Genomic DNA, 13791 nt, shown 5'->3' with positions numbered 1-13791 from the left:
ATACAACAGTTTTCGCACCAACAATAGCAAAAGCATCATCGTAAGAACCTATAGTTTCCCCCAGGATATCAAAAGCTTAAAGAAAATACTACATAAACATATTGCAAGTGTATTTTAGTCTCCTCATATTAAGATGATTTGGCACAAAAAACAATTTTTCCATTTGATGATAGAATGGATTACACTTTATATGTTATATCACTCGCACATTTATTTACATTTTCCCTCTTCTTTCCCAAAATATATACTAATATGCACTCCAATGGTGTGAAAATATCTTCTTTTTTTCCAGCAAAACACCGCATTATCAATTATGCTTTTAAGTTGAGGCCCTGCTTTTTGTGCTTGTGATGATATTATTTGGTGCCCACTCTAGTTTATTTTACCTAAACTGGGCTTAACTACATTGTTGAGCTTTAGCCATTCCTTAACCATTGGCATAAGCTTAAAAACCAACAGCGTTGTGGTCTGTGGAGAGAAAATCAGTAGGTAATTATGTCTAGAATTTTGGGGTGGTAAACAATTGTGTTCTGAAGTGACCGTGGAGTGGTGCATCATAGAGAACACACCAGTCGACTAGTATAAGATCGGCAGCTCAATAACCGAATAACAGAGGACAAACACCTTGCTTTCTCTTTTAAATGTACTATTTGTTATCAATCAAGTATTCAAGTTCAATTCAAAATTGAATTACTGACGCTCATGTTTTGTCAAGTGCTAAATGAACTTTGAATTAGGGATATTAAACTAAAAAATAAGACAAATTAAGTACTTTGTTAAAAGGGGGGAGGGGGGAAATAAGGACAACTGAGATCAAGTGAGCTTTCTTCATGATTCTTCCAATACAGAATAAAGACTCCACATTACAAAAAGAAAAGCGAGAGACACTTCTTGAATATAGCTGCCATTTCTTCTGAAGCTATCTGCTTTGACTGCAAGCACCTCTCAGCCACGGCAGATGCTAACCATGTTCTCGTATAATACGCATACCTCGTTGAAATAGTAAAAATCAAACTGAGTACGTAAAAAATACAGTAGATAAGATAACAAAAAAATAAAATAAAATGCTAGTTAAGACAGACTTGCAAACTGCACTCTCGTTGACTATGTCTCGTTATTTCGCTAAAGATTAGCCACAAAGACAATTGAGTTTCCAATGCAGAGCAAAACTAAATTAGCCAACCACCCATCATTGTATTCACAAACACCAACACCGGTTTAACATGACACTTGTCTTCTATTCGATGTTTACAACCTTCTGTTAAACAGGAAACACGGCTTTTTTCTGAATACCCATCGAGTGTTGGGTAATATTGAGTAACCATATATCTCTAAATCAGTTTTTACTAGGCACCGAAATACAAGAAGGATACATAACGGAACATTCATATGGGAACGACACTATTGCAGTTTTGTTACATTTTTCACAATATCACAAGCCAAGAAACGGGCACTGCTTCCTTGCATGTTCTGGAATCAATTTCAGCAAAATCTCAACTGGGACTCCCTTCAATTCTGGTACACAGGCAGCAAGAACATCAGCCAGAACTAATAAACTAGTAGAGCAAAGTTAAATAAACAGAACAGCTTATTCAAAAACTATCATACCATGAGATTTAAAATTGAACAATGGTGGAAGGAAACGACCATTTGGCAAGCGAGTGTTTGGGTCACGAAGTTCATCAAAGAAAGGATGGGTCAAGGCATCTAACTGCACAAGATATTGAAGATAAAGTAAAAACCCATTATATAAAACTTCAAAGGAGGAGAAACAATCATTACATGAAAAAGCAGAGCAGTACAGCTCCATTTTACAAATTAGGCGGATTGAAATTAGAGTTAGAAAGGCCTGCTAAAAAGTCAAATATACTCACAGCTGTGCACCGCAAGTTAGGGGAGTATTGTAGTAGTCTTGATACTAAATCAACAGCTTCTGGAGGCATGCGCTTGTGAAAGATCTAGAAGGACCAAATCAACAAATTTATCAGTGTGGTGCACTAAACAAGGCAAATTACTAGATATATTAGTATTTTCACTATGGTGAATAGAGTATAAAACACGAAAGGTTATTAAATTTATTTGTGATACCTTGTGCCATGGATGTGCTTTAATCTGTGGGAATTTAAATTCTGTATAGTTAGGATTCATGCACTTTATCTCTTCCCTTGTTGGAGTTCCCAGAACCTACCAAAGCAAAAAGTGGATGTGCTTACACGTTAAAGATACTGACATTGTGACAAGCAAGCCTATCTATCAAATTGATCAGAGAATCAGTGATTCAAACAAGGAATTACCCAAGTAAGTTAATTCAGCCTAAAAGATAAAACGTTGAAGCAAAATAAATGACCCACAATTCATCATCCATTGCATTATGGTGTTACAAATTACAATTGAGTTAATTGAACTATCCAAACATGAAAGATAGATTCAATGGAAACTAGAACACTAACCTGTGCTAATGCATGGGAAAACATGAAATTTCTTTCAAATGATCCCTTTTTTAAGAAATTACAAAAAATCCCACAGTTGTAAAAATTGACAAATGTCTCAGTTTCAAGAAAATAACTGAACTAACAGAAATGCCACTGGACAAGAAAAAAAAAAGTGACAGAACTATAACACTAGGCATTGGAGCTAAACAGATTTAATATATTTCTAAGGCAGACATAGCAGTAACAACAAAGAAAATAATCAGAAAGATTACCTTGATGATCTCAACAAGCTGATCAACTCCACTCTCACCAGGGAACAAGGGCTGGAAAACAAAAACAAATTTCATTTTTACATATATTAAACCACAGAATCAACGGAGCTCCCATCAACAACCACCTACCTGTCCAAGCATAAGCTCAGCCAATACACAACCAACTGACCAAACGTCAATAGCTGTAGTATATTCAGTTGCTCCAAATATAAGCTCAGGTGCTCTATAATATCTAGAGCATATGTACGATATATTTGGTTCGCCTTTTACCTGTCAAAGGTCAAGAGCAAACAAGGTGAAACCACCCAGACAACTGGAGTTTCAAGAGCAATGGTTGAAGGTAGAAAATACAGAAAAACAAACACACATACATAAAACATACCAAGACTTTTGCACTTCCAAAGTCGCATATTTTGACCTGGTGAGTATGTGGATTAACCTGCATAGAAACACTTTCAGTAAGTAGTTGCTGCCTAACAGTCATGAATCTCCAGGGTTTGAACTAAGCAGTTTTTTACCAGATAAGTAAAATAGAAAACATACTAATAGATTTTGAGGCTTGATATCCCGATGGCAGACTCCAATGCAACGATGAATATAAGAGAGTGCCCTAAAGATCTGCAGTATATCAAGAAAACAGATACAACCTCAGTAAGATAAGAAAATAATCCAAAACATTAACAAAGCCATTTTCCAAAATAAAACTGACAAAAGGATCATGACAAAACCAAACTGACATGATTAAGCATACCTGGTATGTATAGAGTTTTACATATATCAGAGGCATCCGTTGGTTCAACTTGTTATAATGTTTGATCACACGATTAACTGTTTCGGGAACATACTCCAGTACCAAATTAAGGTATAGTTCATCCTTTTCGGTGGTTGAAAAGAAACAATGCTTCAAACAGACAACATTTGGGTGGTCAAGAAGGCGCATTGTTTGCAGCTCCCGGTTTTTATACCTCTTGTCTTGAAGAACTTTTTTGATAGCCACAGTTTCACCAGTCTCCAAGCATTTAGCCTACAATTATACAAAAATGACAGCATCATATGTCACTCTGTTTGAAAGGCTAAACTAATACATCATTCAGTGGATAAGAATTCATACCTGGAAGACAACCCCAAATGATCCATGTCCAACAATCCGCTCTGCCATATAGCTTATAGTCTGAAATATTTAAAAAATAAAATAAAAAAGGTCTATTATTATGGAGACATAAGCATATTTAATGGAGAAAATGAATTATGAAATATGGTTTAAAGTAAGATGTAGACAAGGATTACATTATACTATATGATATTGCATATCCCATTAAGTTCCACCAATCAGTAAGTATTTGGTGGGGATATTTACCAATAATAAGGCACAACACAAACATGTTGAAGACAGAAAATAGTTGAGCGACCCACTGTATCAAGATTCAAGTTATCAGGCAGTACAGCTGACATAATACCCAACACATACTGATGGTGGGGGGGATGACTTCGAGGACAAATACAATAAATCTCATTTCAATACTGAGTACTCACATTCATAGCAGCATTATTTATGAAAGACAGGAAAAAAGACATTTACACCCAATTAATAACACCAAACTAAAGCATTAATTGCTTATCAACTTCCAAGCACCAAGATATCAGCAGAGAGAAAATGAGACAGTACAGTAGTCAAATTATTTCGAACTACATTCCAGTCACAGTACAGTATATGTTAGTGGAAAAAGAAGGGAAGGTATACCTGCTTCGGTTGACCATTTCTACCCCCAATGGTAGTAACAATAATATGTCCGGTCTCTGTTCCGTTACCATCGACAACGGTGGCTTCCATTTCCTACACGATAAGGCAAGCCGTAAGCAACAATGTCTCAAACTTAAAAAATCAAACAACAAAAAATTATCCCACAAAAAAAAACGATATTGTATTGAGAATTAACAGTGTGTGACATACTTTATCATCCCTAATTCTCATATCATTCATCTCCTCTGGCAACCTATCAACACCACTGGATTCTCTCAAGCCTGATGATGTTGGTGCCACACCAACTGAAGCCATTTTGCACCTTCCTTGCTATTTTAACAGCTTAAAACCCAATCACTTACCTCCTGGAATTAATAATAGCACAAAATCAGAAGAGAAAAAATTGTTGGAATATTATGGTGAAATAAAATTGAAATTAATCGAAATGGAAGCCAAAACAGGAAAGTTGCATCTTCCACACAAAGAAATATAATAAAAACAGATAAAGAAAAAGTAAAAATGTAAATGCCTTTTATTTGCGGAAATTACTCAAGAACATCAGAGATCCATCTATCGAGCATCACAAATCCAACGGGAAACTCATCGTTGCATCAGTAATCCCACGGTTAAAAACAGAGAAAAAAAATCTCAAACAAACGGACCTAAAGTTCCTTGTAAATCAATATAGCAAAATAGAACGCGAAATAGAAGTTCCGATCTAAATACATAAAACTAAATTAACAAAAGCTAGTGTGAGGAAAAATGAACAGCAGTTAAATCTGAGAGACAATGAAAAAAAATTAAGAAAATGGAAGAAATGGGAAAAAAATGAAAAATAGAGGAATAAGAGGAGAACGTACCTTTGGCATGAATGTATGTAAGAAAAAGTAAAGGAAAAGGAAGGAGGATTGTGAGTTGTGAGGATGAGGAAGTTGAAGTTAGATGGATGTGTGTGAGTTTGAGAGGTTATTCTTTATGGAATTGTGTGAGAAAACAGTGCTTCTACTTTTTTGTGTGGTGAGCTTGTGACTGTCAAAGAAGAACACTGTTTTATGTTTTTTTAATGTTGGCTGTAAATTACAATTTTAATATTCTTTAATCCCTATTTAGAGTAAACACTGTGGCTGTTAAGAGAAGGGAAAACTTCCAAAACAAAGGATGATCCTGTTATTCTATTTTAATTTAAATATTTTTTTTAATTTTATTTCTTTTTATTCTATCAAACTAGAAATTTATCTAATGATATAATTTAACACATGTTAGGTTTGTAAGAGACAATCTGAATTTGATTCTCACATCATATATTTTTGAAAAAGAACAAAAAAATTTAAGTGTGATTAAATTTCATATAAAAAATTAGTCTCTTAGTTAATTAAAAGGATTAAAACTTATAAAAATATCTCAAATGATAGTGTGTATAACTTTTTTTCTCAAAAACAAAGTCTTAATTGAATTTTGTGTGCTAGTAATGTGGTATTTTTTTCATTTTTCTAAATATCTTTTTCAAAATCATCCTTTGTAAGTTTTAAACTAATCAATTTTAATGTATGCATTCAAATTTATTAAAAATGTTAAATAGTTTATATCAATATGTGTCACGTCAATAAAAATAATGTTCATATGTATCATGTTAGTGTCAATAACATATCAATAAAAAATGAAGGACTAAAAATAAAAATAATAATAATAATTTACAAAGACTGAAAATGAATGAAAAAATGTAAGGACGAAAAATGAAAAAAAAATACATAGTCCCTCTAGTGTAATTTTTTTAATTACTATGTATTTTTTTGTTTTTTCCTTTACATCATTATTGTGTAAAAATATCATTTTTTATTATTCTTGTAATTTTTTTTTCCTTTTTTAGTCTTTGTAAAAAAAAATAATCCCTCAATTACAACAATGATATAACATTGATGACATAACACTATCCTTTGACATGATTCTTTTTTTACATGAAATTATATTCATGTGATATATGTTACCAATATTTTTTGTAGATGTGATGTTAGCATGATGTCATTAATTTGACTTTTTTAATGAGAGTTGACTGCATGGACTAAAAATAAACTATTTGAATCTGATAATAATAATTTTGAAAACAAAAATACAAGACAAAAATGAAAAAGGAAATGCTATATTATAAGGGTGGAAAGTTTAATTAATTAAGCATAAAATACATTAGAAAAATCACTCATCACGTGGATTACATCAACTTTATTATCGTTATAGATTATAGATGATAGATTATATTATCCCATGTTGCCATTTAGATGGCTAATTAGAAAGGCTAAAATGTTTGGTTAAAGGGAAACAAAATGCTTTTATAAAATATAACTATCCAAGACTTGGCATCTCCTTAGATTGTTGGGTAACCATATTGGCAGTTGAAGGACTATCATAGAAAATGATTTCATAGTCATCACATAAGTCATCCATTCCTTGGGTCAATGATTGCCAAAATAGCCCTCCCGCACATGGCCCCCTATTACTAGTGCTATTTTATATCAAATTGTATTGTTTCCCAAAAAAAACTATTCTCCACGCTATATCCTAAAATCTTTGAAGACAACCCAAACTCACTAAGAAGAATGGATTTTCGTAAAATATCATTTGATTATTGCATATGAACTTGGACCCATTTGCTAATAAAGACATATTGAGTTGTTTCGTTAAACTTTGACATCTTGCATCCAGATTCACCTTATATATTAGCACCCATTGATTTACACAATTGGTGATATGATTTATATTATATAGATTGGGCTTATATTGTCTATAGTTAATAAATGAAAAGAATTTTAGAGGGTTAACACTGAGGGTATAGATGAATGGTGGCAAAATTGATTTCTGGAACTTGGTTGTTAGAAATGAAATCGGTTCTTATTTAGTATCTAGGATTGAATTGTTTTTTTTGTGACATAGATTCACCATAAAATCCTTCAAGTCTTATTTTCAGTAAAAGATTGCTATCAATGGGCTTTAGATAAGCAACCATCTCCCTCACCCAATCTTGTAAGTTATATATATATAATGACTTTATTTTTATGATGACCGGTGAGAAGCATGCATGCAACTAAGGTATTTTGTAAGAAGAAAAAGTATCTAAATTTGTTTTCCAAATTGCTCTAAAGAACTAGGTTCATTCACAAGCTTCCATACAAAAATGGTTGGATCATCTTTATATATTAATCCAATTATAATATTTTTTTTTCTCTTGTTAATATAGTTTTCATCACAACCAAATTTACAAAAGTTAAGTTGCTAAACAAAAATATATCATACTAATTAATTCATGGTTACTTTATTAGCTTGAGTTTCATGAACAATATAATACTCAGTAAAGTAACCAAGGCAAAGCAACAAATAGTTGGTTCTATTTTTTTTTCCTTGTATCACCATGATTTTATGTAATAAAATTGATTCTTATGTATTATTTAAATACACTATAAAGCTTTGAGTTATAGTTTTCCAATTTACCCAGTGATCTCCAATAATTATTTTATATAAATTTATGCCTAGATATTTGAATGCTTAAATTTGTTACGGTTTAATTATTTTTAGAATATAATTATTTTTTTAAAAATAATATACTATAAATTTATGCATGTTCAGATATTTAAGTGAATATCTGTTACATTTTAAATGTATTTTTTTATGAAGTTGTAAAAAATGATTATTTCATAAAAAAACTCGAAATACTCACCGAATTAGGTTACTAATTAAACTTAAATATAATATAATATAGGTACAAATTATGCATATCAACCAATTATATATAAGAAATGACAACATTTACTTATAATCATTAAACCGGTTAATAATTTAAATTATATATTTAATTATAAATTTCATGTGATCTTTAATTTAAAAAGTTAAATAAAATTTATAGTTAAAGCACAATATAAATCTTTATTTCTAGTCTAATAATTATAATTAAACATTGTCAATACAATACTACGTGAGAAAAATGGCAGCTTTTGCTTATTCGTCATTCTTAACTTGACGTGATTTTTGTAGTATTGCTTAACACGGGGTGTGAGAAGAAGTCATCCTCGTTGTTTAATCTTTGGCCATGTTGTTTTGCCCATTGAACATACTGATTTTTCCCACCATCATCTTTTCAATTATTTACTAGGCTTAGTATTAGTCGTACCCCATTTTTTCCTGCTTTTGATATCACAAAATCCAATCCTTGCGTTCACCAAAAGAACCAAATTAGTTGATTTAGTTAATTTTTTAATCTTTGTTATTGGTAGAAAATATCTAATAACTTTGTCAATAATATTTTTTTGTTAGAAGTGACATTTATGCATGTGGTAAAACTTTTATCAAAAGGTAACATTATAAATGTTTTATCAAAAGATAGATCCTTAATTATTTACTTAGAAAAATTAGGATGATATGATCCATATTTATGTTTACTCTGTCTATATATGGGACAATTTTATATATTAACAACAGATTAAAATAGAATGAAATAGAGAGGTTTCCTCATGCATCAACCTTAGTATTCGCTAAAATCAATAAGTTGTTGACTAGTTTTACGCTACTTAAACTTTTAAGTGAAACAATAAATTGAATAAAGACACAAAAATGACTTAATTTCCCTCGTTCTAAGCAAGAAAAAATATCACAAATCTTATTACATTTATACATATGGTACTAACAGTAGTCCTTCTACTTCCAGTAAAAAAAAAACAGTAATCCTTTTACTGGTGCGATGCACAAGGTCTTTTATGTTTGATGTAAATTATAGTTGTTGGTCAAATTAAAATATATATGTGAGCTTCTTTTACAATTGTGTTTGATAAAACTTTTGAGAAGTGTATATACTCATTTGCCTGATTTATAAGTTTTTTTTTTAGCAAAATTTGAATGAGACCATAGAATATGATAATATAATCACAAAATTAAGGATACAAAATGATATTCGATGCCTATTAGTAAACATATTTTCTTTTAAATAATCGATCATATTAAGGCAACTATGATTTCCATTTATATTGCATTAAGTAAATAGTGCTTTTGACAATGTTTAACAATTAGATTAAATGTTGTTTCTAATTAAGAAAAAGTTTAATAGAAAGAAAATTGTTTTTCTATAAAACCTTTTCTTTAAATTAGGAGAATTCTTTTTAATAAAAGACAATTTTTTCTTTCTATTAAAAATTTTCTTTAAATTACGATCAACATTTTATTTAATTGTTAAACATAGTCAACAACACTGTCTAGTTGCAGTAAAAAAAACAAAAAAAAAAAAAACTATCTACTTAATACAATATTAGTACATGTTCCCATGCGATGCATGGAAAGTTATCTTTTTATTATTATTTTGAAAATTTAAATTTAAATTTTTTAAAATAATAATAAATAAATATATTTTTATAAAAGATGATACGACATTGCAACATACATTTGTTTGAACTTCTCACGGTCTAACAATCTCGAAGTATATTTAAGGTAATATTTAAATAAACAATATATAATGACAGTGGAGATAAAAAATGATTCAATTTAGTGTTTTTGCACACCCTTAATTATAACTTAGGGTGCTCAATAAAGCATGATAAATTGTACTATCTCCAAAGACACATTTATTGATCCAAAGTGTTATTTTGACTTTCCCTTCTTATTAGTTATTATGATAATATATCATCTCACACCACCATTGTGATAGTTAGTGAGAATGAATATTTTGATTACAAGAGAAGTTTTTTACATATAATTATCCTAGATTTGACATCTTTTTAGATTGTTGAGTGATGACATTGGCAGTTGAAGGATTCTCATCACAGATGATTTCATTGCCATCATGCAAGTCATCCATTCCCTGTGTCATTAGTTGCCAAAAAAGTCCACCTGCACATGGTCCCCCATTGCTAGCACTGTTGAATATGAAATTGTATATTTTTTCAAAGTAATTGTCCCTTTTATCAACACTGTATCCTAAAGACTTTGAAGACTTTCCAAACTCAGTAAAAAGAATGGGTTTTCCTAAAATGTCGTTTGAGTCCTGGATATGGGCTTGGACCCATTTGCTAACAAAATCATCTTTAGCACTTTCATTAGAGTTTGATACCCTGCATCCAAACATATTGCATGGATTTATATTTATATAAATCATCTTTAGCACTTTCGTTAGAGTTCGATACCCCCACCATTGACTCACATCACTAGCAATATACACTATATTGCATGGATTTATATTTAATATATAGAGAATAAATGAAAACATTTATAGAGGATTTACCATTGATCAGGGTAGAGATGGATGGTGGTGAAATCGATTTCAGGAACTTGGTTGTTAGAAATGAAATCAGTTCCTACTTGATATCCAGGATTGAATTGTTTCTTATCCGGCATTGATTCACCATAAAATCCTTCAAGTCCTACTTCAAGTAAATGATTGTTATCAATAGACTTCACATAGGCAGCCATCTCCCTCACCCAATCCTGTAGTATTTAACAAATTTTTTGTATATATCTCAACAACTTTATTTTTATGACATCAAGTAAGAGATATGGAACTATGACACTCTGTAATTGATTACACGTTCAAAAGGAAGAAAAGAAAAAGACCCTTATAAAAAGAAGACCTGAATTGATTTTCCAGAATAGTCATTTTGGGAACGAGGTTCATTCATAAGTTCCCATGCAAAAATTGTTGGATCATTCTGATATGTCAATCCAGTTATAGTATTCTTTCTTGTCAGCATAGTCTGCATTACAATCCAAATTTACAAAAGGTTAAGTAATTGAACAAATATATCATACTAATTAATTAATGATTACTTTGTTAGCTTAGTTTGTATGGACAATAAAATATTAGTAAAGAATATATGCATATAACTATTCCTCCATATTTAATTTTTTTACCAAAGGTTGAACATGTTGCATCATGGACAAATTTTGGCCGACGGACCCATCAATGTATTATAAAATTAAAGATAAATATTAATCAATGTTCCTAAGATATTAAGTAACTAAAAATATAATTTTTTTTTATTGAGATACATAAAATTGCACAAATTTTCTGACATAAGTGAGCTATCAGTAAATTAAAGCTTGAAATTGTGATAACTTTTGTAGTTATAGCTCGAAAATAATTTTTCTTTTTGAAAGAAACATATAATTGATCACTTGTGAGAGTTTATTGAGATTTTATCCATCAGAAGGCCAATTTTGCTAAAGATTTATAAAAACTCTTGAGCAAGCCCAATTTGAGCTCCATAACTATTTTACATAAATTTATGTATTCTCACATATTTAAATGCATATTTGGTACAGTTTTTTAATATAAATATTTTTCATTTTCTTAATATATAGGACGTAAAAATGATTATTTCATCAAAATAAATTAAACTAAATACACATCATTTTTTTTTTGTCTTAATCATTTGGTTTATTAGGAAAAATGGACCTCATTAATCTGAAGTTTAGTTGAAAAATAAATAAAGTTTGACTAAAAATTATTTTGATGAATAATCAAACTGTATGAAAAAGTACATATTAGTTCAGAGTTTTTGGTTATTATGTAAATAAAAACATTCAATCACAATTATTATATTAATTAACAATTGATATTACGTATTTAATTACAGATCTCATGTAATCTTTGAGGGAAAAAAACATGTAAAATTTATAATTAAATACGTAATGTAAATAATTAATTTTAATCTAATAGTTATAATTAAATATTCTCAACTCATATAATTAATTTTTACCTTGACGTGATTTTTGTAGTATTCCTTAACAATGGGGTGTGAGAAGAAGTCATCGTCGTTGTTTACATATTGACCACGTTCTCTTGCCCATTGAACATACTGACTCTTTCCACCATAATCATTCCAGTTATTTACTAGACTTAGTATCAGTCGTACCCCATTTTTTCCTGCTTCTGAAATTACAAAATCCAATCCCTACAAAACATGCATAGAGTTCATCAAAGAACACCAAATTAATTGAAATACCATTTAAATAAACACACAAATTTGTAAAACAAACAGTAAAATTGTATATAATAAAGTTTCGTATATCATCATTCCACTTCGCCCAAAGAATTAGTACGTCAATACAAAATATATTCTTTATTTTTTTTGTCTCCCATTGATAGACGTACTATGCATAATACATTTTCATAAACGAGACAAATTATTTTTGAAGAACTAAAAACAAATATTACTGTATTAGTAAGTATTAAAAACACATTTAACCATGAAATATGATATAATTTTTACATTGTTTTCATGACTTTTTTTAAGAAAGGGATACAGGACAATTTCATATATACGTGGCTTAAAAAAAACAATTTCATTAAAAAAAAAAAGTTAAAGGAGGTTAATTGCAAGTAAGACAATAAGTTTTGATTATCAAACTAATAATTGGAAAAAATATTTTCATAATATTCTTTTTTTCACTCGTTGAATACCTTTCATATAATTGTCTTCAAAGTAATATAATTAATATCATTCTTTTATTGAGATATAAAATTAATACATTTAATTATATCTGGAAAAAAAAACACTACACACGCGTGCACACAAAAAAAAAAAACATGCATTTATTTAATTAGGTAGTAAATTAATTGAGATACCTTGAAGACATTCTCGTTGTAAGAACCAGGAGAAATTTGAAGGGCATTGTAACCTCCATCGTTGAATGCCCAAGTTCTTGCTACATTCAAACCATGTTGGGAAGCTTCTTGAAAAGTTATACTGACCTTAGAACTTGTAGATGGATCGGATGCTACATTCATTAACCAATACGAATTGAATCCATTTAAGTAGTGTGGTTTTCCATTGAGATAAAAATGGGTGTTACTTCGTTCAATGAAACCACCATGAAGTTTTTTGGTGGTTAAGTTTTTGTGTGAGTGATGATGAAAATGAAGACGACCAGTAGCCATGCAATGTTCGTATTGACCAATAACAATCAATGTCATCATAAAAGCCATCAACACCAAGTTTTGGAATCCCATGGCTTAGTCCCACAATTCACAAATCCCAAAAGTTTCTCCTTTTTTTTCCACGAGACTTTAACTTATATTAGGGAATCAGGCAAAAATTAAAGAGAACAAAGAGGGAAGAGAGAACAAAAGTTTCAAGAGACGATGAGTTTTCAGTTGGATGGAAAAATAGACAACTATGATGGAGTTTATATAGAGATGGAATATCATCAACAACGTTAGTTGCATTGAAGTGTAGGAAACAATTATGAGTATCATGCTTCATGCCATGCCATGCCATGCCGTGCAGAGGTCCCACCATAAACTGAAAAATGTGATTGGTGGAATTCAATAAAAAAAAAAAAATATTTCAATTGTACCCCCATTTAAAGATAAGTC

At 30.3% G+C, this 13791-nt stretch overlaps 1 protein-coding gene across 1 annotated transcript; it reads right to left on the bottom strand.

Annotated features, from left to right (window-relative positions):
- Positions 1-1079: 1079 nt before the first annotated feature.
- On the bottom strand, positions 1080-5486 carry LOC114400606 (shaggy-related protein kinase alpha-like). Its single transcript, XM_028363133.1, has 13 exons — positions 5306-5486; positions 4656-4810; positions 4446-4538; positions 3816-3875; positions 3456-3728; positions 3248-3322; positions 3087-3143; positions 2834-2974; positions 2705-2755; positions 2089-2184; positions 1875-1958; positions 1609-1711; positions 1080-1515 (listed from the first exon to the last, which is right to left on the bottom strand). The coding sequence occupies exons 2-13, from the start codon at positions 4758-4760 to the stop codon at positions 1433-1435; spliced, it is 1221 nt and encodes a 406-aa protein (XP_028218934.1). The 5' UTR covers positions 4761-4810; positions 5306-5486; the 3' UTR covers positions 1080-1432.
- Between the last annotated feature and the right edge of the window lie 8305 nt (positions 5487-13791).

This window comes from Glycine soja, chromosome 19 (assembly GCF_004193775.1).
Source record: "Glycine soja cultivar W05 chromosome 19, ASM419377v2, whole genome shotgun sequence".
Taxonomy (NCBI): domain Eukaryota; kingdom Viridiplantae; phylum Streptophyta; class Magnoliopsida; order Fabales; family Fabaceae; genus Glycine; species Glycine soja.
The sequence above is the reverse complement of the archived record's forward strand: the minus strand, read 5'-3'. Positions and strand labels throughout refer to the sequence as shown.

What these genes read in the sequence shown, in the direction of transcription:
- LOC114400606 (XM_028363133.1), bottom strand. Translation starts at nt 4,760, where the DNA reads ATGGCTTCAGTTGGTGTGGCACCAACATCATCAGGCTTGAGAGAATCC. An exon ending in TAAAACTCTATACATACCAG is followed by an intron (nt 3,323 to 3,455) that starts GTATGCTTAATC and finishes GATATACTGCAG; the next exon opens with ATCTTTAGGGCACTCTCTTA. An exon ending in CTGAGCTTATGCTTGGACAG is followed by an intron (nt 2,756 to 2,833) that starts GTAGGTGGTTGT and finishes TTTGTTTTCCAG; the next exon opens with CCCTTGTTCCCTGGTGAGAG.